At 41.9% G+C, this 27651-nt stretch overlaps 1 protein-coding gene across 1 annotated transcript in view; it reads right to left on the reverse strand.

Annotated features, from left to right (window-relative positions):
• Positions 1-27651, reverse strand: part of trh (PAS domain-containing protein trachealess) — a 736895-nt gene that overhangs the window by 427597 nt on the left and 281647 nt on the right. The window contains exon 3 of the mRNA XM_083124916.1: positions 16870-16917. Coding sequence (XP_082981042.1) covers positions 16870-16917 — 48 coding nt within the window. The remainder of the gene's footprint in view (positions 1-16869; positions 16918-27651) is intronic.

Here is a 27651-nt window from a genome sequence, read left to right on the forward strand (position 1 = left end):
ATTCGTAAAATTTTATACTGTACATAACACCTTCAGTAAACAAGCAAAAATCAATATTCATATTTTAACTATTCTATAGCTATAAAGGTCTAAAGATACCCTAATGGAAAGTGGATTCTTGTTCTTGGTTATATGGTGCGATCGCCAAAAGTGACACCAAATGTTCAGTGCTGCTACAAATTGTATATTTTTTTTGGAACCGACAGAACAGCGCGTTGTAACCTGATAACTGCAAACGAGTTTCAGCAGCATTCAAGCGACCATAACTGACTTCTACGAATGTTGCTCTTGGAATATGTTCGGTTAAAAAACTTGTACTGCATCATTACACCGCATTGGAGTTTACCTACCGTTTCTAATTTAATTCCAACGTTTCGGAGACAAGATCAGCCTCAGTTGTCAGAAATAGGATATTATGTCTGTGCAGTAATTTTGAGGATAATTTCGATCTATAAAGCTGGAAATGTCTAACGGATGCCAAGGCTGCAGGAGTGTGTAGATAGGGGCTGAAGATTTGGCCACTGCTATTAATTTCCATTTGTATAGTTCCACACTGACCACTGGTAGCATTTTCTCAAACGTGTACTGTTAAAGAAGAAATGAAGAAAGTGAAGACAGAGAATAATAGTAAAGATTGGAGAGAGAGAGGGAGATAAATATATAAAAGCAAGAAGGAACAGAGAGAGAGAGAGAGATAAGAAAAGAGAAAATTATATCTATTCTCTCTCGCCCTCTCTTTCCTCTTTATCTTTCTTCCTTTACACATTCTTCACTGTCTCTCTTCTATCTCCTCTTTCTGTATCTCCCTTGGTTTCTCTATTCTTCTGTGTTCCTCTTTCTCATTCTCCTCCGTTTTCCTTCTCCATTCTTTCTCCTTTTTCTGTCTTTCCATCTTCTTCTTCAGTTCACTCTTCAGTCTATCGTTCCTTGCGAGTCTTCACACTTACCTAGCAATATTTAGGCACACACACCTTGCTGTCAAATTTATATTTAACCTCACATCGTAAACATTCCACCTGAAACACTGCCTTAGGTTTGTTGGCCTTCGTTACATGTTTTCAAAATTTTATAAATCTTCACTACTTACAGACAAGTCGTGCTTGAAATAACAAATGGGAACACGGGTGTACTGTCTTGTCCAAGTTCTTGATATTCCGTTGCGATATTGTCGAGTGCTCGAGTCTTCAAGCGTTCCTCCCCAGCAGAGGGTGACGTGAATAATAAATTGTCCTGGGGATGTCTGCATTTAAGGATGCGGTCGCCTGTTGATACCCTTTGCGCTTTTTCTGGTCTCCCCCGGCAAAAAACCCCGCTGTGGCGCTTCGGCTGATCTTCCGTGGTCCAGCGCCAACCAACCCTTCGTCTGTCCCCCCAACCCCCTCCATAAGTGAAGCTGGAAAATCGAGGTCGCAGAACGTAATTTATTGCAAATCCCTTGGAGCCTGTTGCAGAGAGTCGGGCCCGCATATACTTCGGGGATGGAGGGTAGGAGTTGGTACAGGGGGATGAGGGAGGCAAGACACGGATCTGTTCATTTGTGTGACTTGGGTTTGGAGTCAATTCTCCAAGTAGTACAATGGTGTTCATTGTACACATGTAGAGTTTCTTCGTTTCACAACTCTCGCCAATTTCTTCGCCTTTTCTCCACAAGGTCGAGATACTACTGGCCAAGTTTGATTGATCGTTTTCGTTTATTTCACTTCGCTTTTCTGTCGCTTTTGGCTAATCGCTCACCCATTGGAATTCGAATCCAGTTTAGCACATTAGTACTGTACCCAGTGGCGGCTGCTGATGGTTTATCCTGGGTGTTCAAATTCTATAGCGCGCAAAGAAGGTACTGGGCAACCTTACGTAGGCTTAAATGCGTGCAAAATAAAATAAGTATAGAGATTTTCAATAATCACTACTAATACCAAATGATAATTCAGTACTTGCCCTATTTATATATATTGGTGGTAAGGTTAGTAAAATAGGCTAATATTCCCCACAAAAGCAAATATTTATCTTTCCCCAACGTGGACATTTTGTCTGTTTCGCAAAACATTAACGCTGCTGCTCTCTAACGGCTTATAAAAGAATTAGCATCCCAACGTTTGTTGCAGGCGATCTGCAACGACCAGCGGACTGAAGGTCGGGGATAGGAGAAACCGCATTGAACCTCGTTGCAATAGCACGCGCTGTAGAAATCAGGGTGTTGCTCCGGCGCTGCAACCACCATCCGTTCATCTAGAAATCTCGCAGGTTCCTTCCGTCTTTACTTATAACAGATGATAATGGAATTAGCTTTTTTTGAAACAATTAAGTGCAAAATTATTCCATTATGTTCAATATATTTAATAGGAAAAGAATGGAAAAAAAAATAAAAAGTATTAAATTTCATGGTAGAATATCCGGTCGTTGTGCAACACTGCAACAAATTGACGAAACGACAATTACACACGGACAGAGGACAAGCTCCACAAAGGATTGGGTGCGAGTCCAGACGCCAGAGCCTAGTTCAGCCTAATCGGCTCTGGACCTACTGTTGGAAAGTTTAAGTCCACTTATGCTCAGGCTAATCGGCTCTGGATCTACAGTTGGAAAGTTTAAGACCACTTATGCTCAGGCTAATCGGCTCTGGACCTACTGTTGGAAAGTTTAAGTCCACTTATGTTCAGGCTAATCGGCTCTGGATCTACAGTTGGAAAGTTTAAGTCCACTTATGCTCGGGCTAATCGGCTCTGGACCTACAGTTGGAAAGTTTAATTCCACTTATGCTCAGGCTAATCGGCTCTGGACCTACAGTTGGAAAGTTTAATTCCACTTATGCTCGGGTTAATCGGCTGTGGATCTACAGTTGGAAAGTTTAAGTCCACTTATGCTCAGGCTAATCGGCTCTGGACCTACAGTTGGAAAGTTTAATTCCACTTATGCTCGGGCTAGTCGGCTCTGGACCTACAGTTGGAAAGTTTAATTCCACTTATGCTCAGGCTAATCGGCTCTGGACCTACAGTTGGAAAGTTTAATTCCACCTATGCTCGGGTTAATCGGCTCTGGACCTACAGTTGGAAAGTTTAATTCCACCTATTCTCGGGCTAATCGGCTCTGGACCTACAGTTGGAAAGTTTAATTCCACTTATGCTCGGGCTAATCGGCTCTGGACCTACAGTTGGAAAGTTTAGGTCCACTTATGCTCAGGCTAATCGGCTCTGGATCTACAGTTGGAAAGTTTAAGTCCACTTATGCTCAGGCTAATCGGCTCTGGATCTACAGTTGGAAAGTTAATCGGCTCTGGATCTACAGTTGGAAAGTTTAAGTCCACTTATGCTCAGGCTAATCGGCTCTGGACCTACAGTTGGAAAGTTTAATTCCACTTATGCTCGGGCTAATCGGCTCTGGACCTACAGTTGGAAAGTTTAATTCCACTTATGCTCGGGCTAATCGGCTCTGGACCTACAGTTTGCAGTAGCTTTTAATTGATTTCGTTTATATGCTTTTTTCTGCCACTTTCTGGCTAATCGCGATGATGGAGATGAATAAAGCGACAATCACACACATATACAGACGAAACAACATGAGCGTTTCAGCAGCGGCGTATCCCGAATGTACATTTTGGGGGGTCCAGCCACGGGTGCCCATCCGTCAAGGCCAATGGTGGGTCTCATCTCTATAATAGTATAGCTAAGGGTAATTATCTCGTTTATTATTGTTATCTAATTCTTGGAGGCGTAATTTCAGAATTGGAATGTCTGTTGACACTTTTCAGAAGCAGTTTGAAATATTTGGCTGAACTATTCATCTGAAATCTCCCAGTCACTGAAGCAGTTCTGTGACGTCTCTTGGGTAAGAATCAACAGAGGCTAAATTGTGATGATGGCTCTAAATACATTGACAACTGTACAGTAAAACTGAAAGCATTTTCACAGAGTACAATTAAGAAAGTCCCCTTTTCAAGTGCAGCTAGAAGATCATTTGCTTGGGATGGTTCACTCAGACAGCAACATTTAACTGAGGTCAGTAGAGAATTTTCTATACCTGCCACATCAAGTGCATCATTGGGAAGTATGCTGAATCTACCATAGTTTGGGGAGGGGGGGGGGGTCCGGACACCCTGGACCCACCCCTGGATACGCCCTTGCGCGTCAGAGGATTACAGTCGCCAGAACCTCGTTGCCTGCAATATGCATACCACGATGATTGATTTGATTTGTTTCACTTTGCTCTTTTATCACTTTTGGCTAAATCGCGAAGATGAGGATAAGTGGTGATGATATGAAATTGATGAAGAGACATTCTTAGATTGATTGATTGAGTTTATTTTACTTCGCGTCTTGTGCCTCTTGGCTAATTTACGAAGATGGGGATGAGTGATGAAATTGATGAATGGACATTCACAAACAACCAAGTCCGAGCGGTATTCGAACCCGGGTCCCTTGGCTTCACAGCGCGATGTGCTAACCACTCGGCTACATTCTTAGAAAACATCCATGCACAGGACGGTCGACCCCCTGATCCCTGGCGTTGTGGTGCGCTGCGATAACCCAAGCATTAATGGTGATATAAGATATTTTCAAGCACTATCGGAACACTGCGGCACCCGTCATCTGAAGCAGACCTTGAAAAGATGCCTGCACTGCTGACCGCTTGAGAAGATTCGTTATATCAAAGCATCCAGCAGCAGTGAAGGTTCAACGACACTCATGGAGAAGATTCTCCCTAGCAGCAGTCATTACGTGTAATTGCCTGTGGGGGCAGCACAAAAGCTTCGGAATAATTACCCATTCAAGCCGACCGAGGCTGCCAGCGACGGCAACCTGTTCGCAAAGGCGTCCACAGAAGCCGGGCGACGGACGCCACGACGACCGATCCAGCCCGAACGGCGTCGTCCACCCATAAACAGTCGGCGAGGGAAGTTTGAGAGCTTTGGATGCAAATCTTAATGAGATATGGATGATCGGATGTTCTGGTTAATTAAACGAATCGAGATGATAGGGGCCTGTGGACACCCGAGGCACATTCCCCGGCTAAGGTACCAGAAGGTAGGAGTCTGTATCGATCAAAGGATCACGGAGTAGTGTGTTGACAACAGGGCCTTGCGATGCTACGCTGCTGAACACCCTTCGAAGCTTAATTTTAGTGTTGGGCGACATATCGTCCACACGATATATATCACTATATTGAAAGAATTATCGTCCAGGGATATCAACTAGATGTTACGATCGTATATCGTCACGATATTTTGGCGATATATATCGTGTCGACGATATATTCTAACACTATTTTGGCGATCGTGTCGGCGATATATCGTAACGATATTTTGGCGATCGTGTCGGCGATATATTGTATCGATATTTTGGCAATCGTGTCGGCGACATATCGTAACGAAATTTTGGCAATCGTGTCGGCGACATATCGTCACTATATTTTGGCGATATATATCGTGTCGGCGATATATCGTCACGATATCTTGGCGATATATATCGTGTCGGTGCACATAATTGGACATTATTTATGTCTGTTAACACATATTTGAAATAACTGTGTTATTTTTAACGATTTTTCCTTACAGTATACTCCTATACATCGGCGTCCGGAAAGGGAAGGGGCAGAGGGGAGGGGCTGGAAAATGGATGTTAACATAAACTTATATATATTATACACATACCGGGTGTTTCATAAATAATTGCGACGTTACAAAAATTTATTCCAAGTAAAGTATTGAACATACGTTAATGAAACTACGGACGAGTACGTTAAAGAAACCAGTCCCGAAGGAACGAGAAACTCAGTAGTCTAGTTCCTGCCACACCCGCATCAGCATGAGCCAGTCGATAGTGTCTATCGATGCGATGATACGCTCCCTTAGGGCTGCGATATCACTCGGCATCAGTGAGACGAACCCTTTCTTTGATGTGTAAGGTGTAAGGTCCGGTGATCTTGGGGACCAAAACATTGCATTGAGTGATGTGGGTGATTTGAGTGTCGCCTAGCGGCAGGGATGTGAACTCTCAGCTTAACAAAACATACACGCACAAACTGTTTCCGTTCCTCGATCGTCCTGGACTGGTTTCATTAATAGTTGGATGATCTTCCACCTCTGGCGGGAGTGAGCCGGGCAGTTGGTAGGTAGGCTGTTACGCCAAGGGTTCTGCTATACTCCTACTTGCAGTGGCGTGCCCAGGATTTTCGAAAGGGTCGTTCTTTACTTTTAGGAATACCGGGCCAAAGGGGGGGGGGGGTAGTGCCCGATATACCAAGATGAAGCAATGATGTACTACTGGATATCAAACGATCCTATTTTGTCTGTTGTGTTCTTCCGACAGTGACTTATCACACTGAATTTGCACCTCTCAGAAGAATGAATTATTGAAGTAAATTCGGGTGTGTCCGGAATATAGATGTCAAAACCGGGCCTACGCCTCTCGGCCTTCATCCGCTCAAAATTTAGAGTTGGGTCTCTTGATTGCTTTCGTACCTTTGCTTGGATCGAGTTCAACGAACCATCAAAGCCAGCCTCCGACGGCAGAGTGGTTAGCGCGTTGGCTGCGAAGCCAGGTGCCTTGTGCCAAGTTCTAGTGTAAATGGCAGTTTCACGGCGTGTTACTTCAAAAAATAAATTGTTGATTGAAGATATAACGGTCTAAAACCGTCAAATTACGCTGCCATTCAGCTACCGTAAAAAAAATACCGTGACAGTTCTTAACGGTAAATCATTCAAATTTAACGATTCAATTTTAAAAACCTACGCCTTTATTTATGGTACACACAACTGTTAAATTATGATGATTTATTTTGCTATTTAACGTCGCTTTTCTGCCTCATTCGGCTAATCCCAACGATGGAGATAAGTGATGATATGATGAAGGGACATTCACAGAGAACACATATTCTCACGTCAGGGTTCGAACCCAAGACTTTCGGCGTCGTAGCGCGCTGTGTTAACCACTCCGCCACGAAGGTCGGCGATTGGAGTTACGAGGTTTCTATTTCGGTCCCTGACTGAACCATTCCTTTTTCAACTCTTTTTTTTTTTTAGCTGGCGGTATGAGAACTTGAACCAGCTTCCGTTCGCGATTGCCGTTAGCCACTGACCACCATAACACATCACATTAGTCAGTCTCAGACCTGCAAGCTTCTGGGTAAAAGAAAAAAAACTCAATTAGACTATTCAATCGGCAACTTCTAAAGGAAACAAACCGGCGACAGTCATTTGTTTGCATGCCTTCGTCAGGGCAAGTCCACATACTGGCCACTCAGTCTCTGGTCATTAATATTTCGTACGTTTATAAGGATGGTGCCCATTCTCGATGTTGGTCAGCAAGAATTCTTTATGAAGTCCCTGCTGATTTTACGTCCCAGGAACCTAACAAGCATTACGTCACTGCCCTGCTATTATATCTACAACTTAGATGTAGATATTTATCACTGGAACATAAATGGGACTTCATTTCAACAATTAATCTACTCATTTAGTCTTGCCGTCATTGTTGCCTTGACCATCCGCATTCCTATTAAGTCGTGCGCAACAATATGTCGCACCATATATGGACGCAATTTACAAAAGGAGATATATCTTGCCAAGTGTTGGTATCCGAAAGCATAAAGTCCACTTTATGCTCAGATAGGCATCTGGGACTGGATCTACTGTTTAAAATTGGGATCCGAACAGATCCGGGCGTCAAACCGGGGGTCATTTGATTACAAGGATACCACTACTCACCGAAGAGAGCCCCGTAAGAAAAATTTATTCAGATTGGCTAATAGAAGTGTAGGACTTCTGCGTATCCAATGGTCAGCGCTCTCACCTTTGGTGCGAGGGGTACCGGGTTCGATTCCAGTAGCAGCGTCCAAAATTTCGGCGTTGACCCAGAGTCGTGAAAAGAAATAGCGGGCTCTGATCTCGAAAGCCAGAAAACAGTGGCAATGGGACTCGATGCACTGTCCACGGGTCGACCAATGAAAAAGCCGGTCCGGGATCGTCGCGATTAGTCAAATGTGGCAGAAGAGCGATGTTAAATAAACCCAATTCATTTACACATACAAAACGGGATCATCCATTTCGTATGTAAAGTTCAAAATACATGTTACCATGCATAAATATAGCTAGATAATCCATTTGTGCACCATAAACACATTCAACAATGGTCTTCAAAATTGTATTAACTAGTGTAAATATGTACCGGCATTAATACTATAAACAAACGGTCAAGGTAGTTGTTACGGTAGACTGATGGCAGTGGAAATTGTTACGTACCCAATAGAACCAAATAATGTAAATAGTTTCCCAAAGAGGAATAGAGATGGCAGCAACAGGCGCGCAAGATTAAGAATTAGCATAATATATGTGAATAACTTTATAAATAAGAACAAAGCAAATTGGAAAGATGAAAAACAATAGAAGATACAATGAAGGAAGACTGAGAGAAAATGGAAACTTTCAGCTGTTGTGGAGAGGAAGGAAACAAGGAAGAAATTATTGTTTGTACCACATGTAAGGAAATGAAACATTGGATATGCGAAGGAATGAGAAAGGAGAAATATATAGGGTTAAACGAAAAAGGAGAAGGTTACACATGTAAAAAAGATAGATTAAAGAAAAGGAAGAGAAAACTAGGGAAAAACAAAAGAACACAGAAGAAACTAAGGTAATAGAATTGTTTCAGAAACTGTAAAATGCTTACATTATTTGACCGTTATTTCCCGTCAATCTTTTGACCGTTATATCTCCAGAGAGTATTTTGACCGTTATTCCCCAGCCAATCTTTTGACAACTATTTCCTCCAGTCAATATTTTGACAGCTATTTCCACCCAGTCAATCTTTTGACCGTTATTTCCTCCAGTCAATCTTTTGGCCGTTATTTCCTCCAGTCAATCTTTTGACCGTTATTTCCTCCAGTCAATCTTTTGACCGTTATTTCCTCCAGTCAATCTTTTGACCGTTATTTCCTCCAGTCAATCTTTTGGCCGTTATTTCCTCCAGTCAATCTTTTGACCGTTATTTCCTCCAGTCAATCTTTTGACCGTTATTTCCTCCAGTCAATCTTTTGACCGTTATTTCCTCCAGTCAATCTTTTGACCGTTATTTCCTCCAGTCAATCTTTTACAGTGCATATGAATCTGCATGCTACAGACTACACAACCACATTTTTGTAAATATCACAATGGTTAGAGCGTTAGTGATGTCTTCACGAAAACTCAATGAGGTATCCATCGTACCTATATCTCAGATATGTCGTCGGGGCAGAAACTACAGTTCATTTACCGGCCAACACAACATTGTTTGTTTCCTGTTATGTCCAGCAATTCAGAACGATACCACAAACATCCCCACTGACAGACGACATGAAGGCAGATCCGAGCAAGCATGTCGCTTAACACGACATAATGTTCGGAAACAGATTGGCCGCCCGGAGGTCCACAGGTTGTGCTACATCCCACACAAGAATGCATCCACTGAGCCAACCTGGTGCTCGCTGGTGTAGATGAGAAATATGTCCGCAGAGATTAAATTAATGGAACACTTTTGGCGAATGTTCCGCCTTTAAAGTAATTTACCGTGTACTCGACCGGAACATTGAGGAACACACAGTTAGGTTTGGGTCCAGAGGTGTAGATGGAAAAAAAAAACTTATAGCGATGGACTCACTTTTGTTGTTCGCCGCACCGGATGACCCCAAGCACCCTCGAAATTCCGTGGGTGATGGGAGATGGGCTCTCGAGACCGAAAAAGATTTGTGTAAGTCCTGGGCCAGCGGACAGAAAACATGGTTCGATATCTTACGTCCGAGAACCGCACACACCACACGTGTATTTACATCATGCGGGCTTTCGGTAAATCATGGCCACAAACAAACCGGTCCCAAAGTTCTGGAGGGAGAGAGAGAGAGACCTTGTATCACAATACAACCACAAGGCAAGACTCCACGATCGCCGTCACAGAGTCTTTAACGAGTAATAACAATAATTCACCCCCTCAGTCCGCAACACGTTATGCCCAATCAGGTGCGGATTTATGGATTTGTCTTCTTCGACACGAGACGTTTATTGGCTATCGTGGTTCATCCTGGATATAATGACTGTGTATGGATGAAATTCCTGGATGGTGTCTGTGTTAATTGAACCCATGACGTACTAATCGCAGAAATGCACAAATTTAGCTGGGTTTAAGCGGCTCCACAGTAAAAATCTACAGACTCAATCACTTCAGATGTTGTTCCACCAAAGTTCAAGCAGTTCTAGAATGAAGTTTGTCGGATATGTACACAAAATATGTTCATCCATCAATGTTCAAGCAATTCTAAATTACAGTCTGTTTGGATATGAACACCAATTTTCTATCAGAGAAGGAGAAAGAAGGGGAAGAGATGAGAGAATCTCTCTCTCTCTCCTTCTTTCTGCCCCTTCCCCCTCTTTCTCTCTGTCTTCCTACCTCTTCTCTCTCTCTCGATGCAGAGAGAGAGAGAGAGAGAAAGCAGAAGAAAGACAGAGAAAGAAAAAGAAAGAAAGAGGAGGGAGAGAAAGAGAGAGAATAGAAAGAGAGAAAAGATAGAGAGAGAAAGAAAGAAGAAGAGAGAGAGAAAGAGGAAAGAAAGAAGGAAAGACAGAAAAAGAGAGAGAAAGAAAGAAAGAGGGAGATGCAAATGTTCATCCATCGAAATTGAAGTTCCTCAGCTTTCATTTGATGCTGAAGAGTAGCAACATGTCTGTGGATGCCATTAATTGATTTCAAAAATGAACTGTCCTGCATACATGGGCGTCCGCAGGATTTTTTCCAGGAAGGGGCAAGGAAGATATTTTTTCCAGGGGGGGGAACAAGCCAAATTTTCCCTAATAATAGTGTTGTTCCTTCAAAAAACATTGCTTAAATTTGAATTTATCAAGTTCGTGCATTAATTAACACATATTATTGTGGCTGAAATGAAATTAGGCCTATATGTGTGAAATATATAATTTTTTGTTGACTTTCATATTCCAGATGGGGCCATGGCCCCTCTTGCCCCCCTTCCGGACGCCCATGCCTGCATATTACATTAAATGTTACAATAAATATAAGAGAAAAGAGAAAATGGGAAAATATAAATAATTCAAAAGTACAAAAATAAGTTGTTTTTTTTGCTTTGAAGTCCACTTTGTGCACGGATAGGCTAATCGGGACTGGAACTATATTTTCCCTTCATTACAAAGCGACGACGTTACCACTACATCATCGGAAATATTACAAAAATAGAAACTGGCAAACCTCAGAAACAGTATTTACATAAACCAGGGTTGTTGAAGGTCAAGGAATTTTAAAATAAATGCAATTCCGGTCCAGGAGAGAAAATCAGCAAGCGTAAATGGGTTCTGGACCGTAAAGAACCTTTTTATTTGTAAAGTATTTCAATTCGGTTTAGGAACCTCTTTTCCAGATCAATTTACTAAGTTCGGTCCAGGAACCTTTTTCCGGCTCAATTTAAATTTGGTCCAGAAATCCTGTCTTCAATGGAACAATACGGAACTTGGACCGAATTTAAATTGTGCTAGAAAAGATGTTTCGGTCCTGCAGCGAAACTCAATAGAACCCATTAGAATTTCTGGGTCCCTGCACCTTCAACAACCCTGACAAACTTTCATGTCTATCTTTAAAGTCCGTTTGAATTTCAGATGTCCTCAACGTCTATTCATTGATTTATATTACTTTGCTTTTATGCAACTTTAGATAATGGCAAAAATGAAGATGAATGTGATAAGATGTGACATTTATGAAAGCACAATCACAATCTCGCGTGGAGAAAAGACAACACAGGTCCCGCAGAGGTTTATACTAGCTGCGAGTTCAGACGCCGGAGCCTCGCAAGTCTTCAAAATGCAGTCCAGGGTGTAGTGGAAGTTGAGTTCATATTTTTTGTCTTTACAAAGGACAGGGGGGTGTCACTCCTTTACATCCCACTCAGGGGTGCCCATCGCCCCAAGGCTTATGACGTACTCCCTCCAAAAAGTAAAGCATATCCCTTGCCCCCCCTTTATGCCGAATTGTTTACTCAAATTATATTTTGCCGGACCCTGTGGCCGAGTGGTTAGCACATCGCGCTGCGACGCCAAGGGTCCCGGGTTCGAATCCCGCTAGGGCTTGGTTGTTTGTGAATGTCCATTCATCAATTTCATTATTTCATCACTCATCCTCATCTTCGCAAAGTACAATAACCTAAATCAATCAATCAAATTATTTTGGTCAGACAAAATTTTCGGAACAATATAATACAGACATATTTAAGCAATATATGTTTACTTTAGGTACTTCAGGCTCACTTTCATGTTTGCGGTGTTTCATTTCAACTCCATCGCCGCGATCATAACCATAACAAAAAATCAATAACAAATCAATCAAACAAAACTTTAACAAAGCCCCCTTCCATTTTTGTGTTCAGATATATAGAATTGGTATAAAATCTTGTACCCCCAACAGTTTAAATAACGCAGGCGCGTCATGAATCCCCCTGTGGGCACCAGCTGATCCCACCCACTGTGTGTCTCGAAATTTCGTTAAATAACAGCACATTTTCCGATTGGGTGTTGTTTCGTCTAGACTCTGGAGATTTGGAGTAACACTTTTCGTGGTCTCACTATGGAACATAAAAACGGTGCTTCCAAAGCAGAGTTCCCTTTGAAGTTTGACCGGGCGGAGTCCCTCGTGCTCCCTCGACCGCCCCTGGGCACTGAAGATCAAACAGGTCAGGGGGAGAAACACTGTCCTCGTGCCTGTCAAACGCGTTCAGTTCCAAGTGGTTCGCAAATTGTCAGATAACAATCGCCGTGGTCAAGGGTTACGCCGGCAGGTAGAGAGAGCAGGTCAAAACATGCCCGCAGCACGTGGAATTGGGAGAACGTTAAGCAATATGCAGGACTCGTCAGTCATGCACTGAACCAAGGTCAGGGCAACAGGTGTGTGGGTGGGGCGATTGACAAGTCAGGTGCTGGGCCCTGTAAGCAGATGGATGTTGGTTTCCAAAGAATATCTTGTTCGCAAAGACGTTCATGACTTTTTTCATGGTGGCCCTTGTAAAATCAGACGGCATCCTGGATGGATTGATTGATTGATTTTCATTCGCTTTTCTGCCAAATTGATGAAGGGAGATTCACAAACGACGCTCATGCCCAGGTAGGGATTCGAACCTGGGACTCCTGGTACAGCACCTGAGCGGTGAAGGTGAGGTCGGTTCAGCCAAATTGACCACCACTTGGTTCAACTAGCTGGGTCAATTCCAATGATTTTCAGCTACAAATACAGGGTGGTCCAATAGTGACTTCACGTTATTCAACATTTGTATTTCTGCTCAGTTGATTAATTTGGATTATTTTACTTAACATTTCTGCCACTTTTAGTTCTGACTAATCGCGAAGCTGAGGATGAGTGATGAAATTGATGAAGGAAACTCACAAGGAACACCCATGCCGGGATTGGACTCTCGGCATCATAGCGCGCTGTACTAACAACTCATTATGCATTTGTAGCTTATAAGCGAGTTACAACTCCCGAAGTGTCCAATCATCAAGCGAGCTGGTGACGTCATCTCAACTCTCCACCTATCGCTAACCCTCTTGCTGACGTTCTAGACTGTTGGTAGGCCCGCTAGCCAGGTAGAACGAGATTATTATTTTTGACAACTTTAATGTTCTAAATAAAATTTAAATTGTTGGATCGTTCGAAAAAAATTGTTACAAGCCGGACTCTTTTTCCACTGTTAGAAATTCCGTAACGTCTAAAATATTCTACAGTTTAAAATTAACAGGCTGTTAATTTACCACGTATTGATGATGCAATAATATAGCTAAGTGCACCATAAATATATATCTTAAAAATAAATCATTAAAATTATATTAAATATGTAACTGTGCAATGTCCTTTTAATCACTACAAACGACCACACCAAGTCAAACTTAAAATGCTTTAAGTGAAGCCTACTTAACTGGTGGCATCTGTTATCGAGAAGATGAATGACTTGTACAGAAAAACCTTGCGGTGTATATTATGTAACCTTGAAGTAAAAATAGAGAACTACATTAGCACTTCATTGCTTTCCCCCCTATGCTTCCGGAGTTGGAACCACCAAACAATAGATTTATTCAACTACTCTTGCAATTTAGGAAAAATTAAGCTTTGATTTTCAGAGTTAAAGATTATTTTAGGACATTTAAAAAATGTTATTTTTTGAGAATGTTAAAGCTATTCTACAGATCATTTTTTTCACGAGCCCTAGTCATGAGCATTGTGCCTTGAGTAAAACATCCACCTGCAAAAATGTTAACTGAACATGGAAGATATAATCGTAAATAACAATACAGCATAATGATATTTAATTTTTATTATTAACCATCAACTTCCGGTTCAAGTACTAATTGCCAGTTTGTCACTCAGCGTGCAAGTCTCCTCATAAAATCCTGAAAAAAGGTTATTTACAAGATTTCAATTTAAATTGTAAATTATTACTATGAGGTTAGTCATACAGTGTATTTTTTCTTTCATATTTTATGAGTCAATTATTATGTATATAAATAACTGAGAATAATGATCACTTATTTTTCCTTACGTGATATTTACACGCAATAAAATTTAAAACTTTCTGCTGCCATCTATGAACAAAAAATGCAAACGTTATTTAATTGCCAATCAAGTGTGTATTAAAATGGAGGAAAGGTGTTTTTATAAAAGGGTGTATAAGCTACTATATTTTTTCAGTGCCTAACGGAGACAGGGTGGCATATACAGCGTTAAGGGGGGGTCACGGAGAAATATGCTTGAAAATAAGTGCAAAGCTGCTTGTTATGGATTACAAATGCTTCAATTGGAACAGACACGATTTTAGAAAAAACTAAAATTAATCGTTTAACTGTATCAATTGATGCACAACAAGAAGAAGTGCATCAGCTTTGATTTTATGCATTTCGAATTTGAGTTTACGTTTAGGAATTTTGTCTGTAAGAATTAATGTTTATTATTTTCGAAATGAAATTGCGTCAATTTCCTATTTGCTAATACTTCCTGGTAATATATATATATATTTGTTTTACTGTGAATGGGACTGCCCTAAATTTTGGGTCATACTGTTACAAATTAGCGTTAAAATTTAACAGTCTGACTGTTTATTTATAAAAACGGGACGAGGCAGTCTTTTTTTATGTTCGCCTGCGCATTCATGACGTCACCTCTCTGTGCTGTGGCTAGAATGAGAAGTATAGATGGCGTGCGTAATTGCCTAATATATTAAGCATAGAACCATTGCATTTACATTACGTACACTCTTAGAAGTTAGCGTAGAAATTAACAATCTTCTAGCGTTAAAATTAAGTAGTCTTTCTGCTCATTTATAAAAACAAGATGCAAGCGTTATTTCTTTATAATTGACATTATCATGCATAATTTTTTTTTAAAAGAATCATAAAATCATAACATTATTTACGGTAAGTATGCAACGTTAATAGGCCTACCTTAAAAACGGTTATGATATTGTACGGTATTTGGATGTCAGCGAAATTTGACGATTTTAGACAACAGTCATTACTTCAACCAATTTATTTTCGGATTCAACCTCATGGTCGGAACCTTGATAGGTACAAAAGAGCCCCGGGTTCGAATCACGACCTGGGCATTGTCGTACTTTGCCAGTGTCCCTTCATCAATTCTAATCATCTCATGACTCATCCTCATAGTCGCAATTAGCCGAAGTGGCAGAAAAGCAGGTGAAATGACAAAAAAGACTAACTACGATCAAACGGGGGAAAACATACACGATAGAAATAACAGTATAGAGGTTAATTTTTCCATGAGAGAATCAAAATTTAGTGAACGGTTTTCTTACACTGCAAAATATGGTTATAAATTATAGGGATGAAAGTTATTTCGTTTAATTTCGAATTATAAACATTTTGCAGTGCCCAATCTAGAAATATATTTCAGTGGGTTCGAACCAACTGTTTATAAAATACGTATGTAAATAAATTATTTTATAATTATTTCATGAATGGGTAAAACACGGTGTGAGAATAGAGCTATAGGAGCATGCATTCATTATCTACATTACGTGTAGCTAAGACAGGCAAAATTTGTATAAAAACAAGTGCCCTGGAAAGGAAATTAATGTCAAATAGATAAAGAATTGAATATATATTGAATAAAAAAATATGTTAGATCCAGTTGACGAAAAGTAAAGCCTTGACTAATATTTTATCCGTATTGTTATAAGTAGTAGTGTGTATAAATCTTCTTAGGTACTGTCATTCAAAGCCGTATGATCCCAATATAATCCTTGCCCTTTCAATACGTGTGGCGGACATAAATAAGTCTCGAATATGCAGCAAATGGTAAACAAGTATATTTTCAGCGTTTAATATTAGTGCTTGGTAAGTTTTTCGTGGGGGCCGGATCCCCTGAATCCCCCCTTATATACCCTCACAAAAACATCAAAATTCTAAGCGGAATGGTGAGGGAAATATCAATACGAAAGACAGTAGAAGGAATTCGGATTGAATACTGGTAAACGTCGTTGTCCTTCAGTAAGAACCACGCATATCATCGAATGTCCTTGCGCCGAAAGTGCTACGACACGCCGGTCCCCACCTGCAATTCTAACAGCCTTCTAATTGGGATAAAATGTCCACTCAGTGCGCATGCTCACTGCTCTCCCCCCTCCCCTGCCACAACCAACACCGCATCAATCGCGTGCTTTATATATAAAATGACAAACCGCCACCTCGCATTCAGACCAAAACAACATCTACAGACGGATGTGAAAAGAGATAGAAATTGTTACTTGTACGTGCAGCTTCGGGGATATTAACTCCCGTCCGCCAGCACCTGTTAGTAAGAAGCCTAATCAAAACCCACTCCAGATGCTACGAAAAGCACAACTTACCGAGAGTTGACAGAAGTTGGGTTTCCTACGTCGTCCAGACTTGGTTTCCTGGAAGAGAACCAGTGCATCATTAACCTACAACACGTCTTCTCAACTTGAGTTGCTTTGTCAGACACAAAAATAATGATACGGGTTACGCGCATACACAAAACAACACACTTTTTTGGCAAAAGAGAGAGATACTGTGCGCCAGAACAGACGGACGCATGGACAGAGGGCCAGGAGAGTATCCGTGTAGCGGACCGACTCCGCCCAATGCCGCCGAACGTCTGGGAGAAAAAAGGCTACAAAAGCCCGACCGTGTGTTTCCAAGGCTTACCGCTTACTACTGATCCTCTTCACTTCCATACCCGCTCCGGCATGCCAGTAGCGCCACCAACATGGTCCGTCAAAACAATCCCGCCAAGACACTACAACCACTACACGCACACTGCCAGCACTAGGGGGCTCACCACTATACTCTCTTCGTCTCGGCCGTGATTGGTCCGGTCCGGTCTCCCTATACCCCTTTCCCTGCCGCGGCGGAAGATCGAGCTTCGTCGCTAGACAATTGGCCGCATGAATATTAATAAATCCATCACGACAAGGGATTTTCGTACAAGGTAGATGCCGCGCGCTGTTGTACCGTCAACTTGGTTACCTTAAATTTAACCTCTTTCGTCCCCCCCCTATCTTCTTTTTCGTTGCGCAATGGACACAACAGCGGAGGGGGAAGTCAAGATTCCTGCAAGTCCAACCCGCGCGCTGCCTTCTGGTTAAATTTTTAATACGCCCCGGCTTCCCCAGGTCAAACACAAACAGAGCCAGGGATTACTAGGGTAAACACGGCCAAATATTTCCGAACGTGAGGAGAATATGGAAAAAGCCAAGGGTTTCTGGAAGCGGGGAGAGTATACGGCTGTACGTTTCGGCAAAACTCGATTATATTGGCTCAGAGCTAGGCCTAACTAGCCACACTGCCCGGAGCGCATCAGCTGTTTTCGTGAGCGTCCAAGCGGTCTGGAAGGACCGTGTGCTTGCGGTGGCCAATGTGGAGCTTATCAAATATCGAAGCGGGGGCGAGGGAGGGGATGGAGGGATTTGGAGGTCAGAACGGGAAGGGGATTCGTCGTGGAGGCTATCACGATTCCAGCGCCCAAAGTGGTTCTGGGGGAAATGCAGATTGTACTGCAGTTCCTTGTTTTCTAGGTGGACGACCGTGAGTTGAAGTTTACCAAGCGATTCCTTCTGTAATATATCATACTGTATTCCTCTATTTCTATTCACGTTATGGATGAAAGGACAGGATTCGAACCAGGGGACGGTACACAAAATACACCACGGTGCGTCAGCACTTGCGCTATTTGCCCCAGTTACATTATACGGGTCCCTTAACATAAAAAAACTTAACATGTGTTTATCAGGACTGAAATCGCCTTATGTTAAGGCTAACTGCACCTTTGGCAGCCTTTAAGGGTGATTTTTTCAAATTTTACTCTTTATTCGAAAAACCTCTTTGATATTCCAAAATATGAAAAAGTACATACGCTTAGAATTCCTTCTAGAGCACTGACGTGAATTTTCGTGTAGTTCGCTTTCCGTATTATCTAGGTATTCTCAAAAGTTTCGCGATTATGTAAGTCTATTAAATTATTTGTCATATCTAAACAACAGTGAAAACAAACTACACACTCAGACAACTAAATGCATCATATCGATTGATGCACTAAAGTGTGTTATGTAGCTTCTTCAAAGAATCAGATTCACATTTGATGCATTTTAGTGCATTTTTGTATGTCATGAAATAAACACCAAAGTGCATCATTTGATTCAAGTGAGGATTTTTTCAGTCGAGATAAATGCATCAGTTGATGCACCAGAATGCATCTTTTTGGATGATGCACTTGAACGTTTGGTCTGAGCTACAGACTTTATCTAGCTCGGACGAAACGTTTAAGTGCATCATCAAAAAAGATGCATTCTGGTGCATCAAAACTCACGACCGAAAGAAATCCTCCCTTGAATAAAATGTGAATCTGCTTCTTTGAAGAAGCTACAAAACACACTTTAGTGCATCAATCGATATGATGCATTTAGTTTTCTGTGAAGCTTCACGTGAATGCTCTAAAAGGAATTCCAAGCGTATGTATTTTTTCATATTTTGAAATATCAAAGAGGTTTTTCGAATAAAGAGGAAAATTTGAAAAAAAATTCACCCTTTACGTCTGCCAAAGGTTCAGTCAAGCCTTAAATGTCGAGGCTGTAAAGGGCCAATCAGCAAGTATAAGGGCATAAGGGCAACACAGAGCCCTACAGAGGATTATCCCGGTCGTATACACGAGTATCTCTGGAGCTAGCGAACGAAAACAAGTCTCTGCGCAAGTAGTGTTGCGGTGCTCCGCCAATGAACATATGAGAGGGAACGGGATTGCGTAGAGGGGGAAAAGCGACTACCGTTACCATTAGCGACCTTGCTCCAAAAATTCCGTGAACACAGTATACACTCAGAGAACTAAATGCATAATATAGATTGATGCACCAGAATGCATCGATTGATGCATTAAAGTGTGCTTTATGGCTTCTTCGAAGAATCAGATTCACATTTCATGCATTTGGGTGCATTTTTGTGTCGTGAAAGAAACACAAAAGTGCATCATTTGATTCAAGTGAGGACTTACTACAGTCGAGATGCACTTCAATGTATCAGCTGATGCGTTTTGATGCATTTTAATGCACCTTTTCCGATGATGCTCTTAAACGTTTCGTTTGAGCTACATAACCTCTGTAGCTCAGACCAAACGTTTAAGTGCATCATCCAAAAAGATACAGGAAGGTGCATCGCATCAACTGATGCATTGAAGTGCATCTCGACTGAAATATATCCTCACTTGAATCAAATTATGAATTTTGGTGTTTCTTTCACGACACAAAAATGCACCCAAATGCATCAAATGTGAATCTGATTTTTCGAAGAAGCCATAAAACACACTTTAATGCATCAGTCGATGCATTCTGGTGCATCAATCTATATGATGCATTTAGTTCTCTGAGTGTAGGTCAAGATGTCAAGAGCCTTGTTGGCGTGCAAGAAGCTGTTACCGGAGTGTACTACGTGGTTGTGGGGTTGACTTTTAGGTAAAGTTACCCGTGCGTGCATGGATATCCGGAAGGGAGCAATGGGGGCCATGCCCCCCCCCCCTGGAAAGTGAATGTCCACCTAAAATTATATATTTCTCACAATTTAATTTCAATTGCAATAATTTATGTTAATTATTATAAATCCGTTGAAGGAACATGATAATTTCAGACTGAAATAATGTTTTTTGAAGTGGCATCACTACGGAAAAAATCCTGCGGACGTCCATGCAGCACCGTGACCCCACACATTCTCGATATCGGCCATTTTTACAGGTGATGTGATCAGCACCACGTTCCGGCCGCCATTACTTCCCCCGGTACCCATTAATTTCAGCTGTGTGAGCCCCATAGCCGTTCTATGCGGGACAAAGCCGGAAAAGTTACGAATTTACATCACCCACCACCGGGAATAGAACCTGGGTCTGCCGCGGCTCTCGTTTGACTTTCGGCATCGGTTTTTGTGAGCGTTCCCTTCATCAGTCATCCTCATCTTCGAGTTTAGCCAAAAGTGGCGGAAAGGCCAAAGTAAAATATAAAACAAATCATTCAATCATAATCTTCCTGTGATACAAAGATCCTACACTACAAATATCTGGCTACAGCCATCCTTTTGATGGAAGCCTGGCAGAGGAAAAAAGGCATCCACGTGTAGATTTTCTTATCCCTCGGGCACAGCTGTCGTAATTAGGGCAGAGAAGACAACACAGGCAACCATACCAAGAACACCTAGCGTCTTTTGTTTTTTCCACTCCGCAATTCTTCCCCCAGGGCCGAAGAGGACGGCAAGAGACCCTTGCACTGGGCAGGGTTGGCATGTTTACAACAAAAGCATTCGAAAAACTTGTTTCGAACGTTTAATACACACGACTGTTATTTACAATGTTTTAAACATATTTTTTAGACTTGTTTAAAACGCATATTTTATAGTTTGTGGCAGTGGCGGCGATTAGAGGGGCGAGGGGGGGGTAAGTGCTAAACCTTATATACGAGAGAAAGTTAACTGTCTTCCCCCCCACCCCGTTTTGGCACCTTGACCCCCTAGTTTTGGAACCCTATCACCGCCACTGGTCTGTGGTTACTCGCGTGTTTTGTAACTGTCTTTTCATTCATTCCGTGGAATTTTGTTTACCGTGCACAGAAATTTGTTCAGTGGATGAAAATGTATATTGAATTAACAAAGAATCACGTGGTGATGAATACGTGTGGGCCACGTTTAAACCACTGGCTAAGTTTTTTTTTTACAAGTGTTTAAAACATGTTTAAAATTGAACAGTATATAGATGAAACAGTTTTGTTCCTCACTTAACATAGTTGTTAATAGGTTTTTCTTGGATGTACGCATTGCTTGCATTGTAGAATTATTTTCCTGTAGTTTACGGTTATTACAAGCATAAGAAAACAGTTTTTCTTTGTGACGTTTCAGGAGAACACACTCTCCCTTCATCAGACATTTATTTTCATTTTGACTAAAGATACAGTTACAACAATGGTTAGTAATTTTTTAAACAAAAAGAATCCGTTATATAATGGATGTTGTCAATGTTACATTGTTGTAATATAGCAACTTAACTGTGAAAAGAAGCAGTCTGTTTCATTTTTATTTCAGATATATATATAGGTATATTTTTATCACATTATTTTTTATTTAAAATTATGAATCCCAAATATCATCAGGTAATTCAAATTCATCATTGTTTTCACAAAGTCTCTTGATGTTTTCTGTTACATTAAATTTTAAAGATGGTGGCTTACTCCATTTGTGAAAAAGAAAACTCCATTATTCAAACTTCATTATTTAATTTATTCCAGTGTTCTTCTGCAATGAACGAAGCTTCCCAGACATTCATCTCTGTGTTTCCCGTTAATCTTTTTAATGTAAATATTTCGTTGCATTCACGATAAACTGCATTTCGGATAATAGAGTAGCTAGCACGTGGTGTAGAATAGGGCCTGGCAACTGTGGATTAGTTGAACCTTTTCGAACAGCCTACATGCTAACAAATATTTTAAGACGTTACCTTATAACTAAACGCATAGCCATGAAATGATGCGGGTGGCAGAAGTTCGCGCTGTTGCCACGTCGGAGCACAACTCTGTGTTCAGAGGTTTAAGAGAATGAAAGATCTCGTTGCAGAGTTGGTCTTTGTAATCCATGTAACTAGTCCGGTTGACGTTGCCACACAGTGCACGGGAACCAGCGATATTTGTCCCGCTCTCGCTTTGCTTTTCCCATACGTGGCAACAGCGCAATTCTGCCCAGACGCCCATTTTCATGGCCAAGAGACCTCTTTTTACCAGACTGGAAACGTGGGACATTTAACTTTCAAAGCCGGGGAGATACTATCATGGCTGCGAGCATACCTTCATATTTCGACTTGTAACAACTATTTTGAAGATTGTGAGTCATTGCACCACACAAGATTGCAATCTTTAAGTTTACTAAGAAGGATATAACTCTGCGTATTCCACTCCACACGGAGAACATAATGATTTCTTCATAAATATGAAAGCAATAAGCTATAATGTGCAGGTCCGCCATATTTCTATGCGCGAGCGAAGATGCGCGGCTTCAAACAAAAGCGCATCGTTTCCAATCTGTATCTAGAGGTCTGTGGATTAGGAACACAACCCGTCCTTGGATGATTAACAGATTTATTAATCAATATTCTTAGAAAATAAATCTTCTTGGCATAATGTTTTAAACCTGTTTTTGTTCTTCATTAAAACACTGTTTGAGGCATATTTAAAACAAACAGAATTGCTTGTTTTGTTTTTCTTTTCTTAAAAAAACAAATGTTGCCAACCCTGGCACTGGGTACGCCACTGCGCGATAGAGGGGGGGGGGGTCATACAGGTAAAACGTTGGATCTAAACGTAGGGTTCGCGGTAAAAAAAAAAAAAAATGGCGGCTGTCTCCGGGAGCTGTTCTCGGCATGAGTGACTGAATAGCCGCATCGGGAGGAATGTCTTGTCTCGGGGCGAGGGAAGGTCCCGTGGTGGGTCGCTCGTGGCGTCCTCGGTCTCCAAAAGATGTTATCATCGCAGGAGGAGGAGGGGGGGAGGGGGATTTGGAGCTTGAAATTATCGACTGTTCTTGCCGAGGCCATTGTCTCTACGAAAGCCGGGCCTTTTCGTGGAAGTGGCTGTTGGTGAATGGAATGATCTGTTTTCTGCGTCCAAATTTGATGGGGTAAAAAAGGAAGAAGAGGTAAGAGCAGGAGACAAGAAACTTTACTCAGGTTGTGTTTTCCTTTTCTTTATCCTCGCTTATTCCCGCCATCTTGTTCTTTTTTTGGCCCCGCTGTCCTTTTCACTTTGACGGACCTTCGAACCGGTCTTTTCGGTTTATCTGCAGGGACAGGTGACGCAATTAGCTTCTTTATACAGCAATGTTGTCCAAGGTACACTTGGACCAATATTCGATTGACGTTTAAGTCGAATTTTCTATTAGTTCGTGTAATTACTCTTTCATTCATCATAGTGAAAATGAAAATTTTTCAAGTTTCTTATAGAGCATTACAAATCGTGAATCAAAATTAAGCTGTGTAAATTACACAGTACGACCACATTCGTAGACTGTACCCTACATACCACGTGTAGTCTCTCCCGGGAAGTGGCAATGGCAACGCTCTCCTGTCGCCCTCCCGAAGCTTGCCCCCAAATTTTTTGTGGCTTGGAGAAAAATTAATTTAGAAAAAGCCTCCAAATTATGTATTTAAATAATTTAAATAAAATCCATTTCGAACACAATCGGTTTCATCTTCTTAACTCTGTAGCATACAATATACCTACCCCACCTCCCTCACACAAGAGTCCGATTTTTCTGGGAAGAACTGGTACTCTTTCAGTTGGTTTGTAATTCTGTTCATCACAAGAACTACTCAAAACATGATGGTATGTTCACCAATTATCATCAATAGCAATACGTACCAACAGGAAAAATAAAAGCATTATTAGGCCAATGTATTATATATATATATATATATATATATATATATATATATATATATACACACACACCCAGCAACGTCATCGTGCTGTCTAAAGGACCTCCGGCAACAGAACTTCTTAGGGAGGGCAAGGGGGTGCCCCTAGGGGTGGGGTAAAGGTAAAAAAGGTAAAGTGTTCCCCTGTGCATAGCACCACGCCATGAAGGCGTATAGGGGGTGTGGGGGTAACGCCCCACACTTTCTTGATCCGGTCGTGAGTGGGGGTGATGTGATCAGCATCACGCCCCTGACCGCCTTTACCCCCCAGGGTTTCCCCCCCGGTACCCATGTTATTCGACGCTGGGTGGGCGACGGGGCCGCTTCCACCGTTAGAAAAGTTCCCGAATTTGAACCGGCCGGGGATCGAACCTGGGACCTTGAGCATGGTAGTCAGACGCGTTACCGACTGAGCCACCGCTGGGAGAGAAGTGAGAGAGAGAGCAGAGAGAGAGATAGAAGGAGCTTCCCTTCTCTTTCTTTCTCTTCTCTCTCTCCCCCCTCCTCCTTCTTTCTCTTCTCTCTCCCCTCCTCCGAGAGAGAAGGAAAGGAAAAAGAGAGAGACGGAGAGGGATAGAGAGAGTCACTTTCTCTCCCTCTCTCCTTTCTCTTCCTCTCTCTCTTTCCCGCAGGAAGAAGATGTGGTCTCCTCTTTCAACATCTCCTTTCTATCCTCTCTTCTTCCTGAGAGAGAGAGAGAGAAAGCTTTCACTCTCTCTCTCTCTCTCTCGCTCTCTCTGTCGTGTCTGCTTCTATGGAAATCAAATGATGTAACGCTTGCTACAGGGAAACGCGCGGAACGGGATCACGGAATTTCCGGCTAGAAGTCTAGAAGTCTGCAGGTTATCTTGAGGGTTATCGCCCACTGAAACACCGGAAGCGAAACTGTTCCGTTCTGTTGTCGCGGTTCCGGCATATATATATATATGTGTACTGTAGTAAAGGATAATTTAAATAAAGGTAGTGTGTGCAACAATAATGGGTGAACCGTAATACGAGCAACTGCCGTCCCAGTTTATATCAGAGGCACTGGGACATGCGCATACCCTCGAATGTATGCGGGTGGAGGTTAGGATACATTCGGGGGTTCCCCCATTATTATTGTTGGTTCCGGCATATCAGTAGTGCGCCTAAAGCTGGGCTCCAGCTACTAGACGCGCGCAGGTTCGAGTCTCCTGGGGGAAGCGTGACAAATTTTCTCCTGACGTCGTGCTGACCAGACGTCACTCCGTAACTGGTTAGATGATCGCCCACCTTTTGCTGAGGCATCGGTTATCGGTAGGTAGTCCGCAAGATCTGTTTCGCCTCGAGTTTATATGTACACACATATCTCTCTCTCTCTCACACACACACACACACCCAGATACAAATTCCCCCGCAACACACATCAGCCTAGCAGCTATGGTCCTGGTTATGGGAAATGATGGTATTTGTGGCACTACGCTTGGTGTTACTTTGCACCAAACTTCCAACAATCTACCAAAGGGGGTGTTCCTCTTCGTGTGAAACATGGAGCGACACGACCGCCAACTCCAATTTGTCCTCCTTGTCGACGAGAGCGCCCTCTTACTCATTCACGCGAGGACGTCGGACGGAGACAAGAGCCGACATTCGCGGCGATGAGCAATCCTCCTGGGAAGATGACTCCTCTCGCGGCATCATCAATAAACCAGAGACTCTCCAGCGCCGATCCATAGGACTGAATCGCGTCCGTGGAAACCAGTGCCTGGAGAAAACATCCTGGAATCCCGAGTAATATCTTAACGCTCCCCTTGCGGTCGGAACCAGAGTGGTATTAAATATACATCATTCTCCTTCTCGGCATATCGGCAATGGTCAAACGGTAACGATATTCCCCAGCATCTTTGAATATGATAGTACCTTATCTACAAGTGGATTAGGATATGCAGATTACACATGCGTACGCCAGGATGCAGTTGCGGAGGGGTTGTGGTCAACTTGATAACAATATGGGTCTTAGGGTACAGGCGAGGCTGAAGTCTGGTGAGTTTTCTGCACTGCAAGCTGATACGTACAGTCCGTAACAAAATAATTGCACCGCCGCTAAAAATGAGGAGAATATTGAAATATGTTTAAATTGCCAATGTAATAATGTGCAAAACAATGGCAAATTGCACCTGGGATTGTCCCTCGATTCTTTTTTGTTATTTTTCACTCCTGTATTTCATTCCATTCTCCGTCAACAGGTGTCTCTGACGTCTGTGTGCAAATGGCTGCCGGCTGTTCCTGACGTGCAGCCGTGTTTACTGGTGGAAATCATGTGAATAGTGGGTGCAAAATCCGTGTAATGAATTTCACTCTATCGCTAGACTACTAAAGCGTGTTCCAGCCATGTCCGAGAGGTAGTCTGGACTATTCTCAAGTGATTGAAATGAGATTTATTAATAATATCTGTCTGTTCAAAATCAACTTGTAATGATTATTTTATTGAAAACAAAAAATAAAGAAACACGAAGGTCAGTACCCAGGCTTTAATTAAAACAAGGCACAGGATTAATCTACAGTAAAATATGAGCGGTATAATTGTCTACATAGTATCACCTAAAACACAGTTTGCGTTCCATTGTGTTGAGACAGTGTTGCCACAATATGTCGGCAAAATTTCCCTTTCTGAATCAATTTTCCCTTCACCTAAGCAAATTATACAATAATAATAATTAGTAATAGTAGCATTATTTGTGCTTGTGGTGGAAGCAGTAGTAGTACCGGTACTTAGTTAAGTATTCCGTAATTAAAATATTAAAAAAAAAAAAATCACATATCAGTTTCATCACTTCCTGACCAGACGTTCCCAGGTTTGAATCCTGGTAAGGAATCCATTTAATCGTTAATCCTCATCGTTACTATTTATCCAAAGATGCATAAAAGCAACGTACAATAAACGTAAAGGAGCAGAAACAAGTAGGAATAGTAAAATAAATAAATATCATAAAAATGTGGATATGGAATTCGAAATTAACATAAACTGTAATAATGTAGTCAGACGACCTTAAAATTTCCCTGCAATTGTGGTATTTTTCATGGAAATTCCCTTTTCCCCTTTTGGCTAAAATTTCGGTCCGAATTTCCCTGCAAAATGGAAATTTCCCTTCATGTGGCAACACTGGCTGGAGAAAGAGATGCGTATGCGCTGGATGGTCGTAGGAGGGGGAGAAAACTTAACATTACGCTCATTGGAGTATTATTTTACTTGTTCTCTTGGGAATATGAAACTTTCGATGGCGTAGAAAAACACATGAGTGAAAAGAAGACATGTTGAAGATTTTATTGGTCGTCTGATAAATCGAAATACCACTTGCTTTGCCGCAAATTGAAGTTGTTGCGGGTTTTTCAAACATGCTTTTCAAATATAGTGTCTAGCTTAATAATCGACCTGACAAACCGCTGGCAACATGGGAGAAATTCACTCTCTCTTGTACACAGTTTTTTTAGTAGCAGTACCCATTCCGACGATATTGAAATGAATGCACACGGGTGCGAAAATGTCACACTTCCCCTTAATAAATAAGAAACAAGGAGGAAGACAGGCACACACATACACACACACACACACAGAGGGAGGGAGGGAGGGAGGGAGGGAGCGAGAGGGAGAGATACAGAGAGAGAGAGAGAGACACATACAGAGAGGGGGAGAGAGACACACACATAGAGAGAGAGA

Source organism: Lepisma saccharinum, chromosome 7 (genome assembly GCF_977018435.1).
Source record: "Lepisma saccharinum chromosome 7, izLepSacc3.1, whole genome shotgun sequence".
Taxonomy (NCBI): Eukaryota; Metazoa; Arthropoda; class Insecta; order Zygentoma; family Lepismatidae; genus Lepisma; species Lepisma saccharinum.